The sequence below is a fragment of the Diplotaxodon limnothrissa genome, linkage group LG2 (assembly GCF_057381915.1).
Source record: "Diplotaxodon limnothrissa isolate DT_005_m linkage group LG2, D_limnothrissa_male_GT1.1, whole genome shotgun sequence".
NCBI classification, from domain to species: domain Eukaryota; kingdom Metazoa; phylum Chordata; class Actinopteri; order Cichliformes; family Cichlidae; genus Diplotaxodon; species Diplotaxodon limnothrissa.
The window spans coordinates 38,784,612-38,808,266 of record NC_140597.1 but is presented as its reverse complement, the minus strand read 5'-3'; the positions used below and the strand labels follow the sequence as shown (position 1 = coordinate 38,808,266).

Sequence of the window (23,655 nt, the reverse complement as noted above, 5' to 3'; positions counted from 1 at the left end):
TTAATTTCACGTCTGGTATTTTGTGTGCAGGTGTCCAGAAATGTGCTGGAACAGATCACCAGCTTTGCCTTAGGGATGTCCTACCACCTGCCTCTCGTCCAGCACATTCAGTTCATCTTTGACCTCATGGAGTACTCCCTTAACATTAGTGGCCTCATAGACTTCGCTATTCAGGTACTGGCACTTCAGTCACATTTTATGCAGACAAATCAAGTTAACTTCACCGTTTACTCAGCGTCATGTGTAAACATCTGTTGACTGTGTTGCGCAGCTTCTGAATGAGTTAAGTCTGGTGGAAGCAGAGCTGCTGCTGAAGTCATCCAGCCTGGTGGGCAGCTACACCACAAGCCTGTGTCTGTGTATTGTAGCAGTGCTGAGGAGGTACCACTCCTGCCTCATCCTCAATCCTGAGCAGACAGCCCAAGTTTTTGATGGGTATGTTACAAGTTTTAATGTTTGGAAAAGCTCATTTTATACCAGTTTAAATTGCAGTCGGTGGACCAAGACTGTGTTGTCATCTTTCTGCTAGATAAACTGAAATAGAGATTTCATCACACCCATAAAGGGATGTTTGCAGGGTTAAGGCTTCAGTTAAACTTGTAATTAAAGTAGTAAAGAGAGGATGCGTTTAGTCATTGCAGAGTTAAAGAATTGTTGTTGGTTTGCACTCATTCAGAAAGGCATTCACTTGACTTTAATTGGGATTTTTATACCGTGGGGATGCTGACGGTGCATTTGATTCCTGAATGCTGTGTACCGTAAAACACTTAACAAACGCCTCTTAATTGCACCTCTAAAGCGCAGTTATTACCACAGTATATCGCTTTCTATTCTTTTGTGGAAACACATGTTCAGATTTTATGTGGCAGGCAATTTCTTGATTTTTAATGATGCAGGCCAACAGGACCCTCATAACCTTGCGTATATGGTGCATTGTTATTACAGTAGTGTTTTTATTAGTGGTTTTTAAATGGATTTTATTACATTTTATCAGAGTAACACCGTTTCCCCGTGCTGTCCCATCACATCCTCCTGAGCAAGAAATAACCAACTTTTTCTTTTCATAACTGAACGAATCACATTTTCGTTGTATTGACAGGTTACGCATTGTGGTGAAGTCAGGTGTGAACCCAGCAGACTGTTCCTCTGCTGAGCGTTGCATTCTGGCCTATCTGTATGATCTCTACACCTCCTGTAGTCACCTCAAGAACAAGTTTGGTGAGATATTTAGGTAAGGAAAAAAACAACTTGTATAAATGCACAGGAAAGAATGCATAGACTCATAAATTATGCTAGAATAGAATAATTTGAACCCACTTTTGAACTAATGTTTTTTTTTTTTTATTGCTCGGTGCAACATAATCTCAACTATTTGTTTTTGCCTTGTGTTCTACCACAGTGAGTTTTGCTCTAAAGTGAAGAACTCCATCTACTGCAATATTGACCCATCAGACTCCAACATGCTTTGGGATCCTATGTTCATGATGGAGGCCATCGCCAACCCCTCAGCCAACAACTTCAACCACTCCATGGTGGGCAAACTCTTGAATGACAGCCCACCCAACCGCTACAGCTTTGTCTGTAATGTGCTAATGGATGTGTGTGTGGATCACCGAGACCCAGAAAGGTGCGTTACTCCTGCTGGGCTACGCGGGTGTAGGGCTCGGATTGCTGCACTACTGGACTTTGGTTTCATGACATGTGATGTGCTTTCAGGGTGAACGATATTGGGATCTTGTGTGCGGAGCTGACGGCATATTGCCGCTCCCTGAGCGCCGAATGGCTCGGCATTCTCAAGGCTCTTTGCTGCTCCTCTAACAACGGCAACTGTGGCTTCAATGACTTGCTGTGTAACGTAGATGTAAGTTTCTTTTTAAAGTAAACCTGTTTTCCTTATTTTCTCTTATGCATATACTCTCAACAGTGGTCGAGGCTCATATTAAGCAAAGCAAATGCTAGTTTCTTCCGAAGTTTCATAGTATTTTGGTTTTTTTGGGGTTGGTTTGTTTTTTCTAAATTAGGGAAGAATGTTTTTTCACAAAACACGTGTTAAATTTGATCTTTTACTTGTCTTGTGTCCTTAAGGTTAGCGATTTGTCCTTCCACGATTCTCTGGCAACCTTCGTAGCCATTCTCATTGCCAGACAGTGCTTGCTCCTTGAAGACCTGGTTCGTTGTGTTGCCATTCCTTCCCTTCTCAATGCAGGTAAGAGTTTTTAAATCCCATGAATTCGGGTAAAGGAAGTACTTTATGCCATTGGTTCAAATATTATTGGTCAGATGCCGGGAGCCTTGATCGCATTGGTGAAGTTTACAGTTGTAGTACTAAAACAGAATCCACAGGAGCTTGATGCTTTTGCTAGCTCGTTTTCACAAGTTCAGTTAGGGATGCCTCAATTGTGAAATTGTTAAAGTAACAATTTGTTATTTTCCATCAGTAAACATCACATTGTTGATCAGCTGGTATCAGACAGAAAGGACATTTTTGGCAGATGCAGATGTCCAGCTGAGATATCGATTTCTCCGTGGTTTCCACTGTTCGTCAAACGCTTTAAGTTTTACAATCTACAATTCAGCTCCTTATCTTTTCAAAAGTAAAATTAGGCAAACCAAGTAAAATAAATGTGAAGATTAAAATAAAATAGAAAGCACTGAACCAAGACAAAAGGAACAAGTAACTATGTTATGTGTATATGCAAGGGTTGAGATTTAATTCTGATCGTTTCACAAAAAAAGAACAATAATGACACAACTCCATCTTTTGATTAGATGTAGCTTTGTGAAGTTTCAAAGAGTGCGCTCTTTATTCCATGTGACATATGAGGACTCTGAAGTTTTGTGACCTACACAACTTCAGTCCCAATAGTGCATTTAGACGTTGAGTTTTGTCCACCTAACTAATGGGATGCATTTCATTGCCTTATTTAGGGCTGGGCGATATGACCCAAAATTCATATCTCGATATTTTTTAGCTGGATGGCGATATAAGATATATCTCGATATATTTTTTTAAAGCCATAAAGTAAGAACAAGAAGAGAGTTCTTAGTCAAAGCTGTGTCCCAGATGTCACACAGGCACTTTTATTAACATAGAGCAGATGTACATAAAATTTACTCAAAAATAAATTATGAGCATTTATTAAATAATAATGCTCCATAAATAAAAGAAAACAAGGTTGTTTTTGTGCTAAACAAAGAGCTCACAATTGTGCAGTCAAAATGTAAACTAAAAGACGAGCATAGTAACAAAGACAGATTTCACAGCTGCTCTGTTCCCAACTTGTACTGCGTGACTGACAGCCTGGAGTTTGAAATCCGCTTCGCAACCACGTCTCTTAACAGGTGCCATTTATGGTCCTTATACACAGTAGGGTAATATTACGTTGAAGCACAGTACGTATCACTCCGCGAGGCTCAGCCGTAATGCTCCGACAATCCATCAAGCGGTGCAGCTCCGTAGCTTACCAAAGTCGTACTCAAACATTTTTTGACAGATTGCTGAGCGCCGTGTTCCACATAAAATCGGTTCGCGGCCATCAAGCACAACCAGAATTCATACATAAGGCGCGCTGTCAACTTTTGAGAGAATGAAAGGATTTTAGTCCGTGCAGCACCTCTGGGCTGCATGGCGTTAGCGTGGTTAGCTCGTTAGCGTGGTTAGCTAGCTAACACGTTGACGCCGTCCAGCCCCACGCATGGGGCGATGCGCAGTAACTCGTTAACGGAGATTTGCCGTGTCCATCTTGTCGCTTCCTGCAGGTGAAGCGATGGGGGAGGAGGGGGAGTTGTGTTCAGTGAAAGAGAGGCGAGGCGGAGTAACGTTGCGTAGAGACGGAAGTGGACGAAAGAGAGGCAAACTTGCGGCTCCACAAGTATAATTATAACGTAACATAGACTATATCGATATAAAGGATATTGTCAGATCTTATATCTCGTATAAAAATATATCGATATTTTTTAAAAACTCGATATATCGCCCAGCTCTAGCCTTATTTTAGCATTGTTCTAGAGATGGTTAAACTCTGTCATCGGTGTGCTCCACTGCTAAACCCAAAATAATAATAATGTATACTTTATTGCTCACCGTGGAGAAATTACTCTCTCTGCATTTAACCCATTCACTCAGTGAAGCAGCGGGCAGCCACTAATCAGGCGCCCGGGGAGCAGCGTGTGGGGTACCTCAAGGTAGCCGTTCAGTGGATTCGAACCCCCGATCGTGGGGCGACCACACTACCTACTGAGCTATCCCTAAGTATATGATATGTGTGTGAAATACTTATCTAATAATAGATATGGATAAGTATACTTCTTTTATGTATTATTTAAAAACTGCCCCCTGTGGGAGTGTTTTCTTTAAAACATTCTTTATAGTAAAGCCCATTTGTCCACTAAATCTCTCGCTTACATTTTTCCTTTAGCCTTACTTGCGTTCTCTATACCACTTTCCTTCCAAGCATCTCTATATAACCGCACAGGCATTGGGCATTCTATAAATGAGTGAGCAGCACATTTCAGCCTGGCTCACAGGAAGAAATATCCAGCTTTATAATGCATTAGTTCTATCAAAGGGGAGAATAAACGTGACGGATTTGATCTGGGTCCACAAAGCCTCGGTGCAGTTTGTGCTTTCGCCAGAAAAGTGCCTCTCTCCCTGCTGTTAATCTTTTTTTCCCTCCCAGAGTGGAGACAAAGCCTCATTCAGCCATGCTGTTTGGTTGCATTTGGCTCATGTTATAACACTACTACATGTGCCAAATGCCAACAGCTCTCACTTGTAGTAAATGCTTTGTTCTCACTCCCTGTTTCACGACAACAGCTCTATGAAAATTCATCTTTTATCTTGCCTGATGAGGAGCCTATCTAGGACAGGGTTTAAATTTAGATGTGTGACTTTGATGTAGTGGATTGTGTAGCCCATCCAAAAAGAAAAAAGGAGTGAACCTTCCTAATGCGATGTGAAGGAACTCTGTGTTAATCAGAGCATATGTTTTGATCTGTGACTTCAGCCTGCAGTGAGCAAGACTCTGAACCAGGAGCCAGACTGACCTGCAGAATTCTGCTGCATCTTTTCAAGACACCACAACGCAACCCTGTCCCCCAAGATGGCGTGAAGTCAGGTAGTGAGCGCATCTACAAACGTTTTACCATTTTTCTCAGCTTGAAACAAAGCCTGTCTTAAACTGGTGTTATAACTTTGCAGACAAGGCTTCAGTTGGTATCCGGTCGTCTTGCGATCGCCACCTTCTTGCTGCCTCCCAGAACAGCATCGTGGTTGGAGCTGTATTTGCTGTTCTCAAAGCTGTGTTTATGTTGGGTATGACTATTTATATTCCTCTTATATAATTTAGAGCTTAGAGTGCACCATGTAAAAACTGGTATCAAACACAGGCATAATCAGTTTTGCCAAATGTTTACTGATTGGTTTTGCCGGCTCCTTCTTGTTGCAGGTGATGCTGAGTTGAGAGGCTCAGGGTTGTCTCACACCGCCGGCCTCGACGACATATCCGAAGGACGCAATGTCTCGATCGAGACGGCCAGCTTGGATGTATATGCAAAGTATGTTTTGAAGACCATCTGCCAGCAGGTGAGAACATGAGTTAAGATGGTGTGAATATAGTCCACAGTAAAATGGCTAAAAAAAGATTGCTTTTTACTTTGAGAACTTTGGTCTTTGGTGCATTGTTTTTGTCAGAAAGCTTTTGTGAGACGGCAAATAGTAACTGATTATTCTTATTTTGTACTTCACGTAAATTCAGTAAGCCAGAGGTGCATAAAAAGCATGAATGAGATCATATTCTGCACCAGATGTCACTTAGATATGAAGGCTGGATAAAGAGCTGGCAGCTCATTATCTTAGAGGAATGTACTTGCTCTGAGACCTCATGAAATTTCCAAAATATTTTTTAGTCAGCAGCTCTGTTTCATAAGAATTGACCCATTGCCCTGTTCTCATTACCACTCACTTAGCTTTAGTCATGCTTGTTTTGGATGACAGAGTTTATCTTGATACTTGAACCTGAACGTGGGGGTTGCTGAAGTTGTTGACATTTCCCACTTTACGCCTTTTCCCTCGTTTTTCAGGAATGGGTTGGAGAACGCTGCCTGAAGTCTCTGTCTGAGGACAGCAGTGCCCTCCAAGACCCGGTGCTGGTGAACATTCAAGCCCAGCGACTGCTGCAGCTTATTTGCTATCCTCACCGCCAGCTGGACAGTGATGACGGTGACAACCCACAGAGGCAGCGTATCAAACGCATCCTCCAGGTAGAGAAAAAAAAAGTTCACATGATGCATGAAACTTTGTTTGCCGTTTAGAACGAGCGTGTTAACTGTAACAGCTTTAATGTGTCTGAAATCATTTGTTATCAAGTTGTTGCTTGAGTGTGATTGGTGGAGTGTTGCTGCCCTCTCCTGGCTAAGTGAGGGTTTTAGGACAGGAGTGTCAAACTCATTTCATTTAATGGGCCACCAGAAAAAATCGGATCAGTAAAGAAAAACATGCCCCTGTTTTAAAATACAGACACACAGTGAACTGTTTGTTTACATAATGAATTATGAACGGCCTTAGTTGCGTAAAGTATCACAGGCTGTTTTTAATATTCACATTATGTCCCTTTACATGTGGTTTAAAACAAAAGCAGAAAATCTAACATGTTTAGGACATGGTTTAACACAGGACTAATGCCTCAACTATCCATAACCTGTTCATGACAGGTTGTTAATTTCTACCACAAGAAGAGAATTTAACAGTAATCCTTTCCCTGATGCAGAATATGGACCAGTGGACGATGAGACAGTCATCTCTGGAGCTGCAGCTGATGATCAAACAGAGCACCAACAATGTAAGTGTCATCTGTTTGTTTTGGGTTTTTTTAAAAAAAAAAAACAATCGTGGGATTTCTGTTATCAGACATATCAGATTATTTCTTATCTGTTTTCCTTTAGGAACTCTACTCTCTCTTGGAGAACATAGCCAAGGCCACTATAGAGGTGTTCCAGAAATCAGCTGAGATGAACTCCAGTAACCCCTCAGGGAACGGGGCAGCAGCCCAAGGAGGCTCTGCATCTAATAACAACAGTACCACAAGCAAAATGAAGCCTATTTTAAGGTGCGTCTCTCCTCGGGTCTTGTTAAAATTTGTTTGTTTTTTTGTTGTGTCTGGACATTTATAAGGAAAAAATCATAGCCATTGCATTTGGGTTTGAATACAGCGATGCTGACGTGTAATATTTCTTATCTGCAGCTCATCAGAGCGATCGGGTGTTTGGCTGGTGGCTCCGTTGATAGCCAAGCTGCCCACGTCAGTCCAGGGCCATGTGCTAAAGGCGGCAGGAGAGGAGCTGGAGAAAGGGCAGCACCTTGGCTCTTCTTCACGTAAGGAGAGGGACAGGCAGAAACAGAAAAGGTATGTGGCAAACTAACATTTCTTTGTCGTTAAACCAGTTAGATTTCTTTGATCTGGAATCTCAGAAAGAAATGTTTGGCAGGAAGGACATTTTTCATTTTGTAGCACTTACACATGTTATGAAATCTCCAAAAACTCAGTCTGCCCACTTCTGGACAATGATTCCTTTTTCATCAAGTGAAATTTGTTTTCCTTTCACAGTATGTCTCTGCTGAGCCAGCAGCCGTTCCTGTCTTTGGTCTTGACCTGCTTAAAAGGGCAGGATGAACAGAGGGAGGGTCTCCTCACCTCCCTTTACAGCCAAGTGCAGCAGATTGTCACCAACTGGAGAGAAGACCAGTACCAAGATGACTGCAAGGCAAAGCAAATGATGCATGAGGCACTGAAGCTACGACTGAATCTTGTAAGCGTTTTTAAAGAAGAGACAGCTGGTTTAAAAGAAAGAAAGAATTGCATGAATTAAATCAAATTACAAAGAAGGCAAAAAAAATCCACATTGTTTTATAATCTTTGTGGGGAGAAGTACCTAACATTCACACTAGGGCTGGGTATCGTCACTGATTTCTAGAATCGATTCGTTTCTGATGCACAAAGTCCCGAATCGATTTGATCTTCGATTCGATGTGATTTGAATCGTGGAAATTTTGCCTCAGACAGTCAGAAATATTACAATTCAGATCATGCATCAGTACATTTCCATATTTTTATATCTATAAAACGAACGCTGACACTTGCAAGACTTGATCAAAGGTGTATAAGCGTCACAGCAGATGCCTTTGTGTCAAAGTAGCTGAGGATAAAACAAAAACGTGGAGGTGATTCTCCTGGGATTTTATGAAAATATTCTGCAGTCGATCAAAAACGAAAGAAAACCATTAATCAACATATGAACATTACCTGATGCTGCTGAAGTGAAGCAGAGCAAAGTTACAGAGGTTTTATTACAGACACAGCTGAGCGTTTTGCAATTTTGCATAATTTTAAAAAGTTTACATTTGTTCAGTATTGAACGGCAGAAATGAGGCTTTCGTTTCAGAAGTAAAAGGGAAAAAAACAGCGTCCGACAGCGCTGTAAACAACGGTAGACTTGTGCGTAACAAGCAAGCGAATAATGCAGAAAACAGGTTTTTAGACAGGAAACTGTTCTTGAAGTACAGAGAGAGAGAGAGAGCTGTGCATGAAGTGTGATTTTTATCCTGGTGGAAGCAAAGCAGCAAAACTAAGAGTGAAATCACGACGATGTTTATGTGAAGCGTAGTTTGGATCTTCTTTTGCTGTATTTTGCTGTAAACAGTATTGTTTGGAGAGAGATAAAACCTTCAGCTTCATAATCACCGCAAAAAGGGCGTGAACACAAAGCGCGACCCGCCGAAACATCGGAATCAGCGAGCTGTCGGCTTTCAGCCCCGACCGTGTCCGTGCCGTCGGGTGAGAAAGTCACATCTCACTGATTCTGATGCGTCGGCGCTTTGTGTTTATGTCTTTGTGCAGAGTCCGTGTTCCTGCTCTCATTGACTGTTTTAGCTGTTTGGTGGTTGTAGAAATTTTGTGAGGTTTAGCCTGAGATTCTGGCATTTCGGCCAAAAAAATTTCTATTAAAAAAATCGATTCAGAATTTTAATGAATCGATATCACGTTATCCAAACTAGAATAAATCAAAAAGCAAAACCCACCCCTAATTCACACCCTTGCAAAGTCATTGAGAGCAACTAGCATTCGGTATCTGAAATCTTTGGCATGCAATCCACTGGAGCAGCCAGGGATCGAACCAACAACCTTTTGATTATCTACGTCTGTAGCCACAGCCACCCGTCCAATCATAGGATGCATCCTTCAGTTTATTATGAGGAAACAGAGATGTTGTGTATCAGTGCTACTTTGTATCTCTACATCATTTGCATTAAATTGGTGGACACTAGCACACAAGTTTCACATTTGAAACTATGATGTATTGTTTTAGAGAAGATGGTGCTGAACAAAAATGTGATTTTTGGCTTTACATTTGAGTGGGTGTAAAATGGATTTTGCTGATGTTTTTAGCAGAGCATAAATTTGTTTTTCAGCTCTGAAACATTTATATTTGAAGTTAAAGTAATTAAAAAAAAAATGTCCAAATTTTAAAAGAGTGAAATTTTGACCGGCTGCTATGTGCTGTGAGGGCACATAGTTGGTTGCAGGGTAAAATTTTGCATGGCTTCATTTAATATATGGATTATGAAGCAGTCATGTGGAAACAAATCAAATCTTAGTAGATTTGGTTTGTTGAAAGCTGGAATGACCCAGCGTTTATCGTGGAAAAAAGCTGAGACCAATAAAAGAAATGCAAGCAAGAACATCTTTCATGTGAGCACTATTTAAAATCACCTGTTTTTCTTCTTCTCCCATCAGGTCGGTGGCATGTTTGATACAGTGCAGCGCAGCACGCAACAAACCACGGAGTGGGCGGTACTACTCCTTGACATCATCAGCAGTGGCACAGTGGACATGCAGTCCAATAAGTAAGTGTTTGCTTCAAAGTAACTTCTATTGAAATATTGGCACATTATTTCTTGAATTGGACACCATGAGCTGGATTCTCCAGCTGCTAGCACTTGACCTGCATTTTTAACAGTTACAGTCGTATTTTGCTTTGCAAGAAACTGTGGAGTACCATCTAATGTCACTCGTGAATCTTTGAATAAACAGTCTAATAAACTATAGTTTGAAAATCTTGAGTGTTCCTACTGGGCACTGACTTTATCTAACTGACTAACTCTGCTTCTGTCCAACAGCGAGCTCTTCACAACAGTGCTGGACATGTTGAGTGTGCTGATTAATGGCACACTGGCTGCTGACATGTCCAGCATCTCTCAGGGCAGCATGGAGGAAAACAAGAGAGCCTACATGAACCTGGTTAAGAAGCTCAGGGTAGGATGAGCACAGTTTCCTCACTTATGCAAGATTTTGTTACTGTGTATAATACTTTCCATGTGTGATGTTATGTAATGCTCAACTGTGGTCCTTATTATGAAGGATAAAAAAAGTCACTCTCTGAATAAGTATTGCATGAAATATATTAACCATGTCATTTAATTTTCCATTTAATTGTATTAACTCGTTAAACTGTTTTTAAATGCACGTATTTATTCCTTTTTAAACTTGTATTTACTGCTAAATGATCAGTAATATTAAGTTACTATTACATGATTATTAAATTACTTAATACAATTAGTAAATAAATACCAAAATAAATAAATTCAGTGTCAAAAGAAAAATGTTAATGCATGATCTGCTTTAGAAGTTACTGCGTATGTAACAGCGACTTCCTGCTTTCCTTATAAGTAGTAAAGGTGTATTAAGTAGCGAACTCGCCAGATTAAAGGGTGAGCGCCGTCTATAAAAATAACCACTTGAGTTCAAGTTAAAAATGAGACTGACCACATTGTTCAGAGTGACAAAAGTGAAACAATTGCTTTTTCACCTTAAGTGCAAAAGGCTTGTTTACTTTGAAGACTAAAGGTCATGGTTAATTCTAGCTGTAACTATCTTGGTTATTGATCATTTTGCATGTGAAGGCAGCCAAAGTAATGGCTTTGCTCATGTAGACATTAAATGAGAAGAACTGCATTTTGCCCATGTAAAGTTAAGTTTTATTAACACTCACTCCATCTGTTTTGTGTCCACAGAAAGAACTTGGAGATCGGCAGTCAGAAAGTTTGGAAAAGGTTCGCCAGCTTCTGCCGCTGCCCAAGCAAACCCGCGATGTCATAACCTGTGAACCTCAGGGTTCGCTGATAGACACTAAGGGCAACAAGATAGCTGGCTTTGAGAAGGAGGTAAACACTTTCTTTTTATTTGTCAATATACATCCTGTACATTAGGCTTAAAAAATTAGATGTACACAGTTTTTATATTTTGAAAGAGGGGTAGAGAAGTATGTTGAAGACAACTAAAGATGCAAATACTGCAGCTTGTAAAGATAAATACAAGTTAAGGTCACAGGAAAACCAGATAAATCTGCAACGAACTGATGCTAACTTGATGATTTTGAATTTAGCAAGAGTTTAGTAAGTTTAATTTGTCTCTGATCTATCAGGGTCTTCAAGTATCTACTAAACAAAAGATTTCTCCGTGGGATGTTTTTGAGGGTCTGAAACACTCCGCCCCTCTCTCCTGGGGCTGGTTTGGTACAGTACGTGTGGACCGTAAGGTGACTAAATTTGAGGAGCAGCAGCGATTCCTCCTTTATCACACCCACCTGAAGCCCAAACCACGTAGCTATTACCTGGAGCCTCTTCCCCTACCCCCTGAAGAGGAGGAACCCCTGACACCTGTCTCACAGGAACCAGAGAAGATGATAGAGGTGGTGAAGACGGAGAAGAATGTAGCCACTGTGCCACCAGAGTCCAACAAAAAGTCCAAGTCCAAGAAAAAGAAAACTCCTTCTAACAAAACAGAGGTCTGTTATCCTGCCAATTGATGTTTTTGCTATTAAATATGAGAGATCATTATATTTGAAACATTGATTTCCAAACTTAAATAAATACTTTATCCTCTGTGACTAGGACTATAACCGAACACCAGGTCCTGCATATACAAGTATGGCACCAGAGTTGATGCAGAACCCCACATATCCCAGGACCATGCCCTATAATCCACAGAACGTGTACACACAGAGCCAGCCTCTACCTCCAGGTCAGATTACAGGTCAGATAGTAACTGCAGGATACTCTCATCATTATGACTTATGCTGCTGTAGCACCCAAGAGGAATTGCCACAGCTGGAACATCTGGGATTGAGACTTGTGTTTTATTTGTTTCTCCACAGGAGGTCCAGGTTTAGATGTTCCATACAGACAACCAAACCGCAGCCAAATTAGCAAAATGATGCCCGCTCGGCCTAGTTATCCAGGCATGATGCCAGGCATGCCGGGAAGCATGCCTGGCATCATGGGACCAGACAAACAGTACCAAATGACCTTTAAGCCCCATGCTACCATGCCACAAGGCCCGAATCTGCGACACCAACTACAGGTCAGACTGGTGAGTCTGTACCTCTGACATGTCAAGCAATACTTACTCCTTGAGAATAGTTGTGCCACCTTAGCACTATTTAGTAAACTTAAACAGACGTAGTTTGTGTTTAACTGCTGCTTAAATTCTGATCCTTGATTGTTTTTGTAGTAGAGAAAAATGAGTAATTCAATTTTTGTGTTTTCAGCATCAAAATCCAAATGCATTAGGGCAGATTAGACAAATGCCACCAAACCAACAATATACTTCAATGCAATCCCAGGTAAGTGGTGTGGTTTTTTTTTTGGTTTTTTTTGTCACATTTAACACAAGGTTGTATCAAACATGATACCATAGACCACAGACCGTTTTTGAAATCTGTCCTATATTTTGCCTGTGGTCTTTCCTGGTTTTGTCTGCAGTTGTCTCCTCCTTGCTTGGCTTGAATTATCAACATTGTTTTTATTTGTGCTATACCACAGGGCTATACCACATACGGATCACACATGGGAATGCAGCAGCATCCATCTCAAAGTGGTAGTATAGTACCTCATTCCTATGGCAACCAAAATTTCCCAGGCGCACATCCTGGAGCCAACCCTGCTGTAGTGGAACCTCTAAGGCAACAGAGGTCAAGTGGGTATCTTCTCCAGCAGGCCCCACAGCCCACAGGCTACCCACAGAGTATGCAGAACACACAGAGGTCAGTATTATGTTGCAAGTAAATCTGCTAGTTTGATAATTATTAGCACTTAGAAGTCTTTGTGTCTTTTTGTCCTTGTTATGCTTGCTGTATTGTTGCATATGCTAATTTTTCTTATTGGCTTGTACATATCAGGTTTCCCCACCAGCAACTCCAGCAGAATCCTATCATGCCATCCCATCTCGGGCAAATGGGACAAGGTGTCCATCCAGGCTTGTCCAGGCCCAATCAGATATTAACAGAACAGCAGCAACAATTAGTGCAGCAGCAGCAGTACCTCAGACAACATGCAGCGATGAGGGTATGTCACTTATATGAAGTTAGTCACATCTTGGCCATGGCTTGGGTTTTCTTAAAACAGAAAAAAAGTTGCCTGATGCAGCCTTAAGAACTAAAAACAGGTTGATGGAAGGCTGTGCTTAAAAGGCATGGCCTGTAAAAGCAGAGAAAGTTCCTCTTCTAGCATAGATTAAAGTTCTAACAGCACATCACTACTGTGTTAGAAGTGTAGTGGTATTGAATAACGTTAACTTTACTTTTAAACACGTCACAGCTAAATGTTTCCTCCTATGCTGAATAAAAGTTGTTCCCAACAAAATTAGTCTTATCTCAGATTGATAGGATTGGTTCCCTAGCTTTGTCTTCTACCATATTAGGGGGGAAACACCATTTGGACATGTTAACTTGTTTAAATCTGCATCTTTTGAGATTAAATCCAGTATGCAAGAGGCCCTTGCTGTTCTTTCAGCTGTTGTGGTGCATTATTGAAATTTACAAGCTTTTTCTGTGTTATGTTTCCCCAACCAAAGCAGGCACAACAACATCAACAGCAGCAGCAGCAGCAGCAGCAGCAACAGCAGCAGCAGCAGCAGCAGGTCCAACCACAGCAGGTTCCTCCTCAACAGCAGGTTCCACAGCAGCAACAGCCACAGGTGACGGCTGTGCCTCCACCGGGCCAGGCACAGAACCAGGGCCTGAGCATGCAGCCGCTGCCACCGCAGCAACCCATGGTAGGAGTCCAGGTGATTTTAGTGGCTTTTAGTACTCCAGGCATTCGCAGGATTTATTCATTACGACTGGACAGGTGGCAGGTGCTGGGAAGTTTTCGTGGAAACGTCATCTGTATTTAAATATGTTTTGGATGTGGCGAGATAAACTAAAGGATTAAGACTTGTTGTTATGCTGCTAAATAATTATTTAAAGTCTGTGTTCAGTTATCACAAAAAATAATTCACAAGAGGGATAAAAAAGGTGCTGTTTGCATCAAAGAGTAGCTCCAATGTTGTTGGGTCTTTTTTCTCTTCCATTAATTCTGATGTTTTTCTTCCATTTTTTTTTTTTTAGAAAGTGCAATAAGGAAATGGTCTTGCATAATAAAACAAAAACAATTACAGATAGGGACACGTCCACCCCCCATGAAATTTAAAGTTTTTGTAAACATTTTCCCAAGTACTTTTTCAACAGAGCAAGGCATTTCTAATGTACTATTTCTAAACATAATAGTTTAGTAATTTAGTTTAATATTTAGTAATAATAGTTTAGAAAGCTTAAATTAGTGATTTGAACACAATGACAGAAATTAATCCAGGAAAAATACAAGAGTCAATATAATTAACTGCCTGAAAAACGGACCTTTTTATTGAGCAATAGCACAAATGACTGACATGTAATGACATGTTTTAGCTTAGTAATGATCAAAACATGTAAAATCAAGTTAAAACCAATCTACCAATTTACACTCAGTGTAACAACTTCTGCAAGGGTTGAAGAGAAGAAAAAAGGTGACGGTGAGACAGCGGAGGCTCGAAGCGAGGAGGAGGTTTAAACCGTGTCTGCCGTCTATCGTGATGGGAAATGTGCGATCGTTGGCAATTAAAATTGACGAGCTCTCAGCACTGGTACGGAGTCAGAGGGAATACCGAGAGTGTAGCCTGATGTGTTTCACCGAATCATGGATGCACCAGGACATTCCTGATGAGAATGCTTCCGTGGAAGGCTTCCACACTGTTCGGGCGGACAGGGACAGCATCGCTAGCGGTAAGCGTAAAGGAGGTGGGCTTGCTGTTTTAGTTAACAACCGGTGGTGTAACCCTGCCAACATAACAATCAAAGAAAGGATTTGTTGCCCGGACACTGAACTGTGTGCTGTTGGACTCAGGCCGTATTATTTACCCAGGGAATTCTCTCACGTCATCTTGGTGGCTGTTTATGTTCCTCCCTCTGCTAACCCCACAGCTGCATGTGACACTATCCACTCTGCCATAGCTCGGCTACAGACTCAGCACCCGAGTGCCTTTATTGTGATCTCGGGTGACTTCAACCATGTATCACTGGACAATACACTACCAACATTCAAACAATATGTGGACTGTCCCACCAGGGGAGAGAAAACTTTAGACTTACTGTATGCTAACGTCAAGGATGCATACAGCTCCTCCTCCCTCCCCCCACTTGGTAGGTCAGATCATAACCTGATTCACCTCACCCCCCGCTATGTGCCAATTGTGAGGAGGGAACCTGTGACCACCAGGACTGTTAGGAGGTGGTCAGAGGAGGCAATAGCGGAACTACAGGGCTGTTTCGAGGTGACCGACTGGGAAACACTCTGTGAGCCTCACGCCGAGGACATCAATGGGCTTACTGAGTGTATCACAGACTACATAACTTTCTGCACCGACTCCATTGTTCCAGCTCAGACTGTTCATTGTTACCCAAATAACAAGCCGTGGGTGACTAAGGACATCAAAGCCCTCCTCAACAACAAGAAGAGGGCTTTCAGAGGGGGCAACAAAGAGGAGGTGAGGAAGGTCCAGGTGTTACTAAAGGACAAGATCAGAGAGGCTAAGGACAATTACAGGAGGAAGCTGGAGTGGAAACTCCAGCAGAACAGCATGAGAGAGGTGTGGAGGGGCATGAAGACCATCACTGGATTCAGGCCAACCAACAGCAGGGGAGCTGAGGGAGGTGAGAATAGAGCCGACGAGTTGAATCTGTTTTTCAATAGATTCGACACCACAGTGTCTGCTCCCACCCCCACAACCTCACCTGCAGTCAGCCTGGAATCCAGAGCCACACCACTGTGCCAGCCTCTCTCTTCACATGTTGCCTCCTGTGAGATTCCTGACACCCCTCCCCCACCCATCACCTTCACTCAATACCAGGTTGAGATGCAAATGAGGAGACTTCACTCAGGCAAGTCTGCTGGACCAGACGGAGTGAGTCCCCTTGTCCTCAAGGCCTGTGCCCCCCAGCTGTGTGGAGTCTTTCATAAACTGTTTATGCTGAGTCTGAGTCTGCAGAGGGTCCCGGTGATGTGGAAGACATCATGCCTCGTCCCTGTACCAAAGACGCCTCGTCCCAGTGGCCCCCAGGATTACAGGCCCGTGGCACTGACCTCCCACATCATGAAGACCCTGGAAAGGCTCATCCTGGACCAGCTGCGACCCATAGTAAGACCACATCTGGATCCCCTTCAGTTCGCTTATCAGCCTCGTCTCGGAACAGAGGACGCCATCATCTACCTGCTCAATCGTGTCTACACCCATCTGGACCAGCCGGCGAGCACTGTGAGGGTCATGTTTTTTGACTTTTCCAGTGCTTTCAACACCATCAGGCCGACCCTCCTGGGTGATAAGTTGTCAGCGATGCAGGTGGATGCTTCTCTGGTGTCCTGGATTGTTGATTACCTGACAGGAAGACCACAATATGTACGTCTCCCACAGTGTGTGTCTGACAAGGTGATTAGCAACACAGGGGCACCACAGGGGACTGTCCTCTCCCCCTTCCTCTTCACCCTCTACACCACAGACTTCAGCCACTGCACAGAGACATGCCATCTTCAGAAGTTTTCTGATGACTCTGCGGTGGTTGGATGCATCAGCAGGGATGATGAGACAGAGTACCGGGCTGCGGTCGACTCCTTTGTCACGTGGTGTGAGCAGAATCATCTGCAGCTCAACGTGGCAAAGACCAAGGAACTGATCGTGGACTTCAGGAAGACCAGGAAACACTTGACCCCTGTATCAATCCAGGGGGTCAGTGTTGACATTGTGGAGGACTATAAATACCTTGGAGTTCACATTGACAATAAACTGGACTGGGCTAAAAACACCACAGCACTTTACAGGAAGGGCCAGAGTCGTCTCTATTTTTTGAGGCGACTGAGGTCCTTCAACATCTGCCAGAAAATGCTGAGGATTTTCTATGAGTCTGTTGTGGCCAGTGCGATCCTCTATGCTGTTGCATGCTGGGGGAGCAGGCTGAGGGTCGCAGATGCCAACAGACTTAATAAACTGATCCGTAAGGCCAGCAATGTTGTGGGGATGGAGCTGGACTCCCTCAAGGTGGTGTCGGAGAGGCGGATGCTGTCCAAGATAAAGACAATGTTGGATAACACCTCCCACCCACTCCATGACATGCTGGTCAGTCACAGGAGCTCGTTCAGTGAGAGACTGAGATTACCCATAATGCACCACTGAACGACACAGGAAATCATTCCTGCCTGTGGCCATCTCCCTGTACAACGCATCCACCTAACACACTGTTTGCTGCTACAACTACACATGTTTCTTTTCCAAATATTTATTTATAAGTGACTTATGTATGTATATATATGTATATATTGTACTATTCTTAGTTAGCGTATTGTCTGTCTTGTCTTAATGTTGGTTTAAAATGGAGCACTGTAACAAAAAATAATTTCCCCCAGGGATCAATAAAGTATTCTGATTCTGATTCTGATTTAGCCTCACTGAAGATAAATGCCAAGAATAAGAGTAATCATTTTAGACTTGAGAAAAAGACTTGTTGACACTCACAAATAGGCCTGTTCGATATAACGATATATATCGGATGACGATATAAAAACATCTGTCCTCTCATTTTACGCTATCGTTTGTTTCGTGGTGTCGCAAAATAAACTGTTTACAACAATATTTTTCATGGTTTTGATGGTCACTGTAGTGGCTGTATTCATTTCTCAAAGTTCTCTCTTTCTCTTATATTTAATAAAACCACACTACGGACGGACAAGCGACTGTTTTTATGTGTTGTCGTTAGCAACAACGACAGTAACACCATCACGTGTCCGCTTGTTTATGTTCCACATAAACCTTTCACAATAAAGCTCAAGATCCTGTTGAGACTTTTCAAAATAAACTGAATCACGTGAAAGAGCAGATTATTTACGGATGAGAAGTAAAAAAGAGCCGTCAGGTGCTAAAAAATAAACCTTAGACTCAAACGTTAGAACAGGCTTCTCCCCGCAGCACGCCGTGTAATAAATACTCACAAAGAAAACGGCGGCCGTTACAACTTATGTCTAAAAATGTATCGTTTCATGCATCGGTTAAAACTCCAGCTACACGACGCGCAGCTGGAAACACTTCACGCAAGTCGAGCTGCCCGAGATTCACAGAAATTACAGAAAATGTTACATTTTTGTGATTTACATCGTTATCGGACGATAGAATTCTTATATCGGGATATGAGATTTTGGTCATATTGCACAGCCCTACTCACAAAGCAGGAAATGGCTATACAAAGTTATCACTGCATTTCCAAGTGCCAAGAACTGGAGTGAAAAGTATCATCAGGAAATTCTAAGAGAGCCACACAGCACAGAAGGCGGCTGGCAGAGGTAGGAAGCGAAATGTTTCTGGAGAGAAAACCGATGAGAGATGTGTTTAAAGACCCCAGAACAACTGCCAAGACACTAGTGAATTTGTTAGCCAACTCGACAGTCACTAGGATCCTGCACTGAAAAACTCCACTTCTGCAGAAGAGACACTTTAAAGCCAGACTGAAGTGTGCTAAGGACAACCTGGAGAGGGACCATGCATACTGGAAGTGCATCCTTTGGTCAGATGAGATGAAACTAGAGCCAGCAGCAAAACCGGGTCTGGGTCATCACTTTGTCTTACAGGATGATAGCAATCCAAAACATACGTCATTCCTGGTGAAGAACTCACTACCGAAGACCAGCGTGAACATTATCGAGTGGCCGATCAGTTTGTGATCATTTACCAGCCCACTTGAGCATTCAGGCACCCCAAATATTCAGTTGCTGCTAAATGGCTGCTTTTTAAATAAATCAAGGTTAAAGGAGAGAGACTGGCCAGTTTTACTAAGGTTTCTGTGGACTATTGTCATCTTGCATTAACCCTGGGTTAGTAGGGCTGCTCTGACTTCCAAGTTGGAAATCCAGCTTGAGTTTATTTAAAATGAGTTAATTTGGATAAAGGTGCAAAAATAGTTTTAAGTACCCTCTCTCTCTTTTAGTTCCCACGACAGGGAATGCAGCAGACTCAGCAGCAACAGCAGACCGCAGCGCTGGTCAGACAGCTGCAACAGCAACTATCAAGTAAGTCAGAAACCTCTTCAGTGGCATCTTCTCACATTTCTAATGCGTGTTCATTGTTCCACATTTGTAAACCTTTCCCCTCTGTTTTCCAGGTACACAACCATCACAGGGCACCAACTCTTATTACTGATAATGTTTGTTCATAGTGGTGGGCAGAGTGGAGGCCCTGCTCTGTGGATTGGGGGAATACATGTGTCCTGTCCCATGAAGGTAGTTAGGAGGGATGACTTGAAGGCACAAAGGACCACCAAACAGATTAACGAAATCCAATATTGACCACAATCAGAGATGATCTTGTGTCACTTGTGTAATTATAGAATATCAATGGAGTGATCCTTATCTGAAGTAAACACGTAATGCTTAATGATGGAGCCTATGTAAAGAAAAAAATTACCACAAATTATAAGAATAATGCAATTTTTTTTTCAATTTGTACAATTTTTCTCAGTTTCGTGTATTTCTCATTAAAAATCATGTCAGTTTTTAATGTCTGGTACTTGTGTTAGCTGCCTCTTTTAAAACCGGGTAGTGAAAGTTTTTATCTTTCGCTGCTCTTTTTCAAGCTCTGGGAGAAGGAAAATGACAACGAGTGCATAAAATGTATCAAACTGATGTAAATACCACCGTAAATGACTGTTTTGTAAAAGTGTTCCAATAATGAGTAAATAAAACGGTGTTCTTATTACAAGGACTGTGAAAGTGAACCAGCTAAATGGGACTGAGGCATCAGTTCATTATTCACGTCTGTGTGTTTAATATTGGGAGAGAGGGGGAAGGCATACTGGTAAAGTTGGTGTGTTTCCTCAGCTTGCGACCATAGTGATTAGTAAAAAGAGTGGAAGGACACTTTGACTAACAACTGTTCAGAGACTGGGCAGCTATGAAATATGTAGTATTTAATTATGTTTTTTTTTCAGTACAACTAATCTTGGAGTTTTCAAAAAAATTTTCAACACAGAGAAATACAAACAGCAAGGTGTAAAGGCCCTGTATACACGTGTAACTATACAGGTGTTTTCATTTCAGCTTAACAGTGTTTAGAATAGAGTTTCAATCCAGACAGTATGACATCCAACAGTAGAATAAAAAGATGTTGAATCATGGCTCCATTCGGTTTAGAGTGATGATATTAAAACAAAGGCTTCAGCTGTTTTCAGACAGGAACTGTCGATTTTTGGAATCCGAATGAGACTGATGTCCTTTCTCACATGTAGCACTCAACAAGAAATGACTTCAGATATATTCTCACTACTGGAAATGTGCTGCAGTATAAAGTGTGCAGATAGCAGTGAATGCACTTAGGTACTTTGATGCAAGTGCAATCAGATATAAACCCTTATCCTAACGAGGTTTTAGATGAAAGATGGCCTAATGTGCAGTGTGACTGAGTTAGATCTTTGTGTTCTCACACCCACCACTGAGGAAAAGGTTCATGGTTGCAATGCATGTGTGACAACTCTCACACTGTGAAACTTACTTTTGAGATTACATTAAAAAACAAACCCACACCATCCTCATTTCAAATTTGCAGACTTTTTTGTTTTCTTAGGTTTTTGTTTATCGGCATTATGAGGTTCCAAGCGACTGAAAAGCACTCCGCTGTCAGATCCTAGTGCTCTTCCTTCAAAAGGACAGTCCATTCCTTGGTACCTCGCCAGGAAGTTCAGACCTGCCCAGCTCCTCTCATGCGGTTGCACCCCAAGTCGTGACAGCAATTTGTTAGAAGTCTCTGGTACAATTGGCTGGAGAAGTGTGCCATATATCCTCAGACACTCAAGAGAGATATGAATGATGGTGTCTACCCAGCGCTGGTCTTCATTGTTTTTCCTATCCAGTTTCCAGGGTGTGTGGCGCTGGACAAACCCGTTAGTGAGCCTCACACAGGCACTGATGGCCTCCAGAGCTTTGTATATATGCATAGCCTCATAGTGCTTTTCCACCACAGCTGGGAGTTTCTGTATAGCATCCAACATGTGGTAGTCTTCATGCACAGCTCTGCCTCCGTGTGCTCTGGGGAAGGACTGAGGACAGAAAGAGGGGTAGACCTGAGCTGGGTTGAGAGCTGGTGCCGTGCAGCGGTTAAGCAAACCACCCAGAGAGTCTGCGAGCTCTGCGTTGAGCAGCTTGGCAACTTTGTCATCTGTGTAATCACAGTCCGAGTCAGGAACACCCTGACGCAGGAGAAAGTATCTCATACCATCAGCTGTAAACATTTGTGAGCGTTCAAGAGGATCGACCACATTTCCCAAACTTTTAGACATCTTCTTTCCTCCTACTGTCCAGTGGGAGTGCACATGAATCACCTGTGGCAGTGGCAGTCCAGCTCCTAGGAGAAAAGCTGGCCAGTAGATGGCGTGAAATTTTAGGATGTCCTTTCCTATAACATGGCGGGCCACATGCCACCATTGGTTGTGTTTATCTGGATATCCTGCTACTGTGAGGTAGTTCACCAGAGCATCTAGCCATACGTAGATAGTCTGTTCATCATCTCCGGGGACTGGGATCCCCCACTGAAGACGGCTTCTCTGACGGGACACCGAGAGGTCAGGAAGGTCTTCCTGCAACCACTTAAGTACGGCCTGGTGAAAACGCTCAGGCTGTACAGCCTGAGGATTTCCTCTGAGCCAGTCAAGCAGCTGAGATTGAAACGCAGACAAGCGAAACATATAGTTCTCCTCTTTCATCCACTCCACCTGCAAAACAGTGGCGAGATAATCTGTTTTTGAAACTTTGTTAATGAAGTTAAAATAGCTTCATATAAACACTGAAAAGGGGAAAACGGATAAAAATCTCCATTTCACAATTCGTTTGGGAAGCATTTTCAGTGTTTATTTGGCAGGGCAGTAGAGCACAGACAGGAACTACATGCAGTAAATAGTCTGTGGTAAAATCGAACCCATTGTTAGGCTCCACGTACTCAGCAAATGTCACACACTAAAGATTAGAGGCTCAAGTTAGCGTATTTTTCCTAGACTTCTTAAAGCTCCTCAAGAGACAAAAGGAAAAAGTTGTTTGCACGGTTTGATCGAAATTACCTTGTGTCCACTCTCCAGCGACACTTTGATCTCCTTCCCTAATGAGTCCAAAGCATCACCGACTTGAGAGGGCATAAGAAAGCTTTCATCTTGCGTGGAGTACCAGCCTTCGTAACTCCCCTTGTAGATGAGCCCTTTGTTCCACAGCACCGACCAGAAATGCTCCACAGCCTCACGGTGTCTCTGCTCGGTGGTTCTTATGTAGTCTGTGTACGATATGTTGCAGCTACTGAAGAGATGTCTGAACTGCTTGGACACACCCGTGCAGAAGGTCAGGGGATCTTTTCCTGCAGCTTCAGCAGCTTGTTGGATTTTCAAGCCATGTTCATCAGTGCCTGAATGTATGACAAACATAACAAGAGCATCATCAAAAGCCAAAAAGTCAACTGAGCAATAATAATGGTTAAAATTAAAATGCATTCCACTCACAATCATATAAAACAGAAAACGAACTAATTTACTTTTTCAACAGTTTCAAAATGTCAAAATTATAAGGTGATCACAGAAGAGTTTTATGTCAACATCTTAGTCTTTTCTTCTCTGTTATACCATTTTCTCGTTTGCCCTGATCTGTTCAGTGTAAGGCTTAAAATGGTGTATAACAAAGACCTTAATACCTATAGACACCCATTAATTAAAGTAACATGAAAAACGAACACTTAGCGTAAATGGAAGATTTACCTGTTGCAAACTTTGAGTTAAATCCCTGCAGTAGTTTGTACCTGTGTAAGCAGTCTGCTAAGACAGCTGAGTAAAGGTGTCCTAAATGAGGTGAAGCGTTGACATAGAAGATGGGAGTAGTTATATAGTAACTTCTGTCATCTTTGCATAGCTGAGTGCTCAAAGCAGCGCTGCTCCGATGTTCCCAGAGAGGTGGAACCGGTGATAAAAACTGCTTTTGATGGAGTCTGTAAACCGCTCTACATCCTCTGGTAGCAAACAGAAAGGGGAACCTCATAGTTGGATACCAAGCGACGTCCACATGAAGACCAAAACACGATACTGAATCCACGTAGTGTAGAGTGTTAGCGTAAAACCGGCAAATTCAGTTCAATGTAACCCTGGAATCCATGTGTTTCATTGCCTGTGAAGGTTGAGGCTTCTTCCGGTTTCTACGAATAACAATAATTTGTCCAATGAAAACGCTGTATGTTGCGCATT

At 42.4% G+C, this 23,655-nt stretch overlaps 2 protein-coding genes across 4 annotated transcripts in view; one reads left to right on the top strand and one right to left on the bottom strand.

Annotated features, from left to right (window-relative positions):
- Window positions 1–20,162, top strand: part of med12 (mediator complex subunit 12) — a 35,661-nt gene extending 15,499 nt beyond the window's left edge. Inside the window, exons 18-43 of one of the 3 annotated variants that reach the window (XM_085363469.1) lie at window positions 31–174; window positions 272–435; window positions 1,100–1,231; window positions 1,400–1,627; window positions 1,717–1,861; window positions 2,086–2,206; window positions 5,007–5,117; window positions 5,201–5,314; window positions 5,448–5,584; window positions 6,082–6,261; window positions 6,768–6,839; window positions 6,943–7,106; window positions 7,242–7,403; window positions 7,605–7,806; window positions 9,792–9,901; window positions 10,175–10,310; window positions 11,069–11,218; window positions 11,479–11,841; window positions 11,948–12,077; window positions 12,211–12,425; window positions 12,604–12,678; window positions 12,878–13,098; window positions 13,234–13,399; window positions 13,908–14,108; window positions 19,378–19,459; window positions 19,552–20,162. In XM_085363469.1, the coding sequence (XP_085219595.1) occupies window positions 31–174; window positions 272–435; window positions 1,100–1,231; window positions 1,400–1,627; window positions 1,717–1,861; window positions 2,086–2,206; window positions 5,007–5,117; window positions 5,201–5,314; window positions 5,448–5,584; window positions 6,082–6,261; window positions 6,768–6,839; window positions 6,943–7,106; window positions 7,242–7,403; window positions 7,605–7,806; window positions 9,792–9,901; window positions 10,175–10,310; window positions 11,069–11,218; window positions 11,479–11,841; window positions 11,948–12,077; window positions 12,211–12,425; window positions 12,604–12,678; window positions 12,878–13,098; window positions 13,234–13,399; window positions 13,908–14,108; window positions 19,378–19,459; window positions 19,552–19,589 (3,963 nt within the window). In that variant the 3' untranslated portion in view covers window positions 19,590–20,162. Of the gene's footprint in view, window positions 1–30; window positions 175–271; window positions 436–1,099; window positions 1,232–1,399; window positions 1,628–1,716; window positions 1,862–2,085; window positions 2,207–5,006; window positions 5,118–5,200; window positions 5,315–5,447; window positions 5,585–6,081; window positions 6,262–6,767; window positions 6,840–6,942; window positions 7,107–7,241; window positions 7,404–7,604; window positions 7,807–9,791; window positions 9,902–10,174; window positions 10,311–11,068; window positions 11,219–11,478; window positions 11,842–11,947; window positions 12,090–12,210; window positions 12,426–12,603; window positions 12,679–12,877; window positions 13,099–13,233; window positions 13,400–13,907; window positions 14,121–19,377; window positions 19,460–19,551 lie in introns of all 3 variants that reach the window. The other 2 variants (XM_085363463.1, XM_085363459.1) reach the window with 2 other exon arrangements.
- An 811-nt stretch (window positions 20,163–20,973) lies between these two features.
- mars2 (methionyl-tRNA synthetase 2, mitochondrial) lies at window positions 20,974–23,452 on the bottom strand. Its single transcript, XM_085373465.1, has 3 exons — window positions 23,176–23,452; window positions 22,495–22,829; window positions 20,974–22,152 (listed from the first exon to the last, which is right to left on the bottom strand). Exons 1-3 carry the CDS (start codon window positions 23,450–23,452, stop codon window positions 20,974–20,976), a joined length of 1,791 nt encoding a protein of 596 aa, XP_085229591.1.
- Between the last annotated feature and the right edge of the window lie 203 nt (window positions 23,453–23,655).